Raw genomic sequence first — 6,148 nt, 5'->3', positions numbered from 1 at the left:
TGGGGGCATGGCCTCACGTTAACTCAAACTTCCCAGGTGGTGAAACTTAAGTTCCATGAAGCAACAGCTATGTCTGTCTTGTTCTGTTACATCCTCTGCATCTAATCAGTGTCTGGAACACAAAAGGCACCTGAACGTTTCTTAAAGGAACACCAAAGGAAATGTTTAACAAAATATAAAATATAAAAAGCTGAGCGGTAACTGCCGTACCACGCCAATTTAAGTCTTGATGGCGACAACTTAAATTCAGCCTACACTGGTGCATTTCTTTCCTGGCTCGGTGTGATTACAGAATTTTTAAAGGTAACTTCTATCCTATAGTATGGTTCACTCAGAGAGAATATGGCAGCTTAAAGACGATCCCTGTGGGATGAACAATTACTTCCTTCAAAGAAGAGCTGCCTAGTTTGTAAATCTGATTTCCACAGGGGTACAGATTAACAATTCTGAAACTATTTTACGAATTAGGATTAAGTTGTACATCAGGCAGCCACGTTTCTCCCAGTTAGAGACGTTACAAATGAGCAAGGGGAAGGCTAGAATGAACCGCGGGATGCTGAATTAGAGAAGGAGACATCAGTATGAACTCAGGTTTAGCTTAATATACATACACGTAGACAGAGAAACTATTACAGATTTATGTGAATACATGATTAATATAGCGACACTATTTCCCAGCTCTGTCTACTGAGAGGACGTAGAAGCAGTAACACCCACTAGCAATGAGCACACCCAACACGCAGAACTTGGTTTCTACATGCCAGTCTTTAGTAAACTGAACCAGCACGCCACACAAAAATGGCTGATTCTAGTGCCAGGATGAGGAAAACGTAAAATGAGCCTGGAGCATCTTACAGTGCCAGAAGGTAAGGATGTGCTCAAAAACAAAAGGATAGTGACATGTCAAAGGGACACAGGAGCCAACTTGAAAAAGCTCCCAATAACCAAAGCTGCAACAATGTGAATAATAAAACAAATAGCACAGTATTAAATTATAATCCAAAGTATAAAATAAATATGGTTGAGTCCATACTGATATAAATACAGTTGATCCTTGAACAACACATGGGTTAGGGATGCCAACCTCTCATGCAGTCAAAAATCCATGTATAATTTTTGACTCCCCCAAAACTTAACTACTAATAGCCTACTGTTGACCAGAAGCCTTACCAATAACATGAGCAGTCAATTAACACTTATTTTGTTATATGTGTCATATACTATATTCCTACAATAAAGCTACAGAAAAGGAAACATTATTGAGAAAATCATAAGAAAATACATTTACAGGACTATATGTGTTTATTGAAAAAAATTGTGTATAAGTGGATCCACACAGTTCAAACTTATGTTGTTCAGGTTCAACTGTAAATAGTAAATAATACTTGGAGATGTTGGATAAATAAATGAAGAAAGGGAACAAATCTTCCTTACAAAAGAATTCTAAGTAACTACTAATAGATACTACCCACTCTAGGATACTACCCACTCTAGGATAGATGGAGCCTAATTTCCCTTCCCTGGGGTTTGCTCTGCACTAAATGACTCGCGTCCCAAGAACGGAGTAAAGAATGGGGAGAAGAGTTGTGGTACAGTGAGAGGAATCTGGCAGACATGACCTAAACCTTGTGACAGAGGCTAACATCACCAGGCCATGTTGGTACTTACTGGGCAGACCCTGAGCAACGAGAAGGACACTTCACCATTCACCTCTGCAGTACTTTTCCCAAAAGCCATCACTCCAGCCTAAGCATTGGAAAACACCAGAAAACCCCAAACTGAGGTGCCCGACATTCACAATGTGGTGAAGTCCAGTAGCGCTGCCACTGCCATAAAGCAATGGCTCCACATTACAGCTGTGATGGGCAAAAGTATGGCAGCAGCTGTCGCTGCCAAAAGGCAGGTTCCCTAACAACAGACGTGGCCTGACATCCACTGTCGCAGTCATGAAAGCCAGCAAAGACTAATAAACTATCACAGATCAGAGGAAACACGTAGGATCCTGGACCGGATTATAAGGCAGAAAAAGGTATCAAAGGATAAACTGGCGAAATCCAAATAAATTGTAGAGCTTAATTAATAGCAATATTAATTAATGTTAATATTTCAGTTTTGATAAATGTACCACGGTTATACAAGATGCTAACATTAGGGGAAACTGGATGAAGGTTAGAGGAAATCTCAATACTAAAAATTGTTCCAAAAGAAAAAGTTAATTTAGAAAAACCTATTGGAGGGAGGGAGAAGAGCTGTATGTATGCGTGTGTGTATATAAAGAGAACTGGACTAGAACAGTAATTAATTAGCTAATTAGCAATTAAAAAACTATTATGTCGGCACAAACAAGCACATCCAGTACCCAGATCTTGGCTTCAAAATACCAACTCTCTGATGGAAAGAAACAGGACGCCTTTGATAAATGGCTGGGAAAGTACAAGGTGAACCTGGATCATCTTGTGGTATCAGAAAGTATAAGGAAGTATTCGAAAATGGGAACATAGCACAGGAACCAACTTGAAAGGGTTCACACTCGCCAAATATGGGACAATTTAAGCAACAAAATAAATAAAAGTAATAGACTGTAATCCATTGCGACATAAATAAATAAATGAATAAATAACTAAGGGAGAAGGGAAAACTCTTCCTTAATAGTCAGCTTCTAACACGAAAAGGGAACGATGGAAAGAGAAAATCGCCACAGGGCAAATATCACGGGAATAATTTTTCCAAGTAATGAATGAGTGTTAAATTAATTAGTGGGCAAAAGTATGATGCAGAATTGGTTCATCTCAAGTATTCACCTACCAGATATTAATTAAAAAGAGAAAAAATAGTAAGTTGACTTTGGAGAAATCTAACCAACAACAATAATGAAACAAATCAACATAAGGTGCCCCCGATGTGAGGGACACATTATTTCTGGGACAGTATTGTCAAAAATGCATGACCTGAATCTAAGCAAGAGAAAACACCATACGAATCCAAATTGAGGGGCATTCTACCAAAAAACTGGCCTGAACTCTTAAAAAATATCAACGTCATGAAAGATAAAGACTGAGAAACTGTCCCGGATTAAAGGAAACTAAAGATACGTGACAATTAAAGGCACCATGTGAGCCTAGACCGCATAAACGGTATTAATAGGACAAATTGACCAATTTTGAATACGTTCTACAGATCAGAAAAGTTTTAAATCGATGTTAATTTCCTGATTTTGATATTTTTATTATGGTTATATAAGATAATATCCTTATTTCTAAGAAATACACATCAGAGAATTTAGAGGCAAAGGGGCAATAATGCAACCTACAAACATTTCATTAAAAAATTATATATAGAAAGAGAAAGAAGGAAGGGGCGAGAGAGAGACTGGGGGAAATATGAATGAATAATAAAGTAAGTGTATTAAAATGTTAACAGGAAAGCTGGGTGAAGGGAATTCCACATGCCGTTTTTTGCAAATAAGAAAAATTAATACTGTAAATGGAAGTTAACAAAAAAATCTACTTTCAAGTAAATGGCAGTGAGAACCATCTATAAAAACTGAGAATTTTCTCAATCTTGCTTTATTTGCATTTTCCCCTGGATTCCCACCTCCGGTTCTGCATTTCCTCCTGCCCCGTGCTGTCTTATTTCTCTACTTCCTTCCTCCACTACTCTCCACCCATAACTCATTTTCTCTTTTTCGTTTATCCTTCTTTGCAAGTTCTTTCACTCCCACCGTTCTTACCTCTTCACAATTTTGGAAATGACTGTATTTCAATATAATCAATTACCATGAATGAGTTTTCTTCTTAATTGTAAAATCAGATGGGTTCAATGTTTTTAAGTCTGCCTTTAACCTTTGGCTAATTGAAAGTACTTCTTTATCATGAAATCAGGTAGCAAGTTCCTACGCTGAATCAAACAATATAATGCAGAAAACTACATATTATAACGATCCCATTTTTAAAAATAAATAATCTAAGCCTATTAAATTTTTTTAAAACACCAAGGCATGCTGGCACCAAAAAAGTATTGGCTGAATGCACAGAATGAATGGATGCATGAATGCTTTCATGCACGCATCTAAGCTCTCGTGGGGTGGGATTACCAGGGACATTCAGTTTCTATATTCTATATTCCATAATACTTAAATGATTAGAGACTATGTTTTGCTTTTGTCTACCCTCATTCCCCACAAAAATAAAGGGTAGTAAAAAAAGGGGTTTTTTTAAGTTCCTAAATCCAAATTATAACCTCAGATTTAGGGTCACAGAGACCATATATGGTAATGAGATCTGAAGTGCTATAAAAGCTGGAAGGGGAAGTCTCCAAATTCTCCAAAACAAGGATAAAACCCAAAGCTCTGAATGAAATAAGAGCTTTTCCACAGCTTTTCTCAGCAAGACTACACTACACGCTTCAAGATTCCCAATTTCCAATTCGTACCAGTGTGCCGCAGCCATCTCTCTGTATTTATCGGGAGTCCTTTTCTTTAAATATTCCTGCTCCAAATTACATATAACTAGAAGACAAATATATGATGGCCTATAGTAACCATCTAAATATTTCATAGCACTTACAATAACACAAAATCAGATTTAAAGCACGAAAAGTTCAAAATCTGTAGCTCATTGGTTATTTGACCTTACATTTCTATACAAACACTGTTTCTGAAGATGATTTTGTACAATGAAACTATCCAGTGAGTGTGCTTGTGTGGACTGAGAACCTACTAACTAACCAACTGGCTAAGCAAGTTTTGTGATAACGTGGCTGCTGTTCTGCTAGGCTTAGAAATCCTTCGATTAGGTGGCAGGTCCCATTTTGAGAAGATTTTAGTTCCATTTTGAGAAGCTGAGCTCTCTGGAAGGCAATAAACAGAGTAAAGCAGGCAAATATCACAGATGTGTAGGCACTACCCCATCTGCAGCATAGAGTTGGGGCCGGGGTGGGGGAGGGGAAGGAGATAAGCGCAGCTCCCCAAAAGAGCAGTCTCCTCATTTCCCTCATCTCAGCTTATTCCTAATTAACTCCGCTTTGTGTCTGTTATGAATAGCTTCAAATGGAAATGCTCCAACTCCACGTTCTTCTTCATTCTGCATGCTTATTAAAACTGAAATTTCACTGTTTCCAACTAGACTAAATTGGTGGTTCAAACCACTGTGTGCTATTAAGAGTGAAGCATTCATTTAAGAGATGAAATCAGGATAAATATGGCCTGGATCAAAACTGGAACTGGCTGGAAACTTCGAGGCTTTGAGTTCTAAGCACGCTGTGCGAGCCTGGGAAACTCCTACCCTTTCTACGTGGCAGCTCTCCAATCTGTCAGGTCAGGATGACAGCATGGTGCCCTCCCACCCGAGCTCCTCCAGACTGAAAACTCAGATCGGTGAAGTAGGGAATGCTTTTCAGAGACGCCCTTACTGGCTGGGACCTCGTTTTCCATTCCCAAATAGTCAGTCGCCTCTCAGAACCTGCCCCAATCGAAAGGAGAGCATCTGCAAGCCGCTCAGAACAGAAAGCGAGAACCCATGTGCCAGCCCGTCCAGGCTCGGTACCTGCTCTTCTTCAATTCTACGCTGTAGTGTTTCGATATAATGCTGGACGGCCATATAGATGAATCGGTACTGTGCTTCTGTCTGGACCATCCCTGACCTCTGAGACCGCACCATCTGAATTGTTTTGGGAACGTCGATGTCACAGTCAACGCCTACAAAGCAAGTACCACAAAGCATCAGGAGACACTGCAGAGCCGCAGTAAAGTGGTTTAATGTACAATTTGTAGCAGACTCAGATAAAAAAAATGTGTTCTTTAATGTTCTCACCAAATATGCTCCAACGGCTACAGCACAGGCCTTCTGACCGAAAACCAGTGATCCCAGAAGATTAAAGTATCAGCAGTCAGGATCCCCTTACTCCCCAACAGCACCACCCCATTCCATCAGCAAGGATTAGGTGGCTGGGTAGAGACCCCACAACGTCGTCAACAAAAGGCCACAGCAGTGGGATCGACAAACCCTAGGCTTCATTGTATGCCAAAAGCTCAAATAGCATCACTTCTGTTCTCGGGCAAATGGGCTGAAAGTTGAAGTCTTCAGCCCAGATTTTTGTGAAAAATTTTTAACATTCAAATTTCCATCCCCGGGCTATTTTTACCAGCACT

General features: G+C 39.5%; 1 protein-coding gene across 1 annotated transcript in view; it reads right to left on the bottom strand.

Annotated features, from left to right (window-relative positions):
* Nucleotides 1–6,148, bottom strand: part of PTPN11 (protein tyrosine phosphatase, non-receptor type 11) — a 73,871-nt gene that overhangs the window by 12,000 nt on the left and 55,723 nt on the right. The window contains 1 exon segment of the mRNA XM_025044477.1: nucleotides 5,544–5,695. Within this exon segment, the coding sequence (XP_024900245.1) occupies nucleotides 5,544–5,695 (152 nt within the window).

The sequence above is a fragment of the Pteropus alecto genome, unplaced genomic scaffold (assembly GCF_000325575.1).
Source record: "Pteropus alecto unplaced genomic scaffold, ASM32557v1 scaffold113, whole genome shotgun sequence".
In the NCBI taxonomy this organism is placed as follows: domain Eukaryota; kingdom Metazoa; phylum Chordata; class Mammalia; order Chiroptera; family Pteropodidae; genus Pteropus; species Pteropus alecto.
Note: the sequence above shows the minus strand (reverse complement) of the source record. Positions and strands in the feature narration are given on the sequence as shown.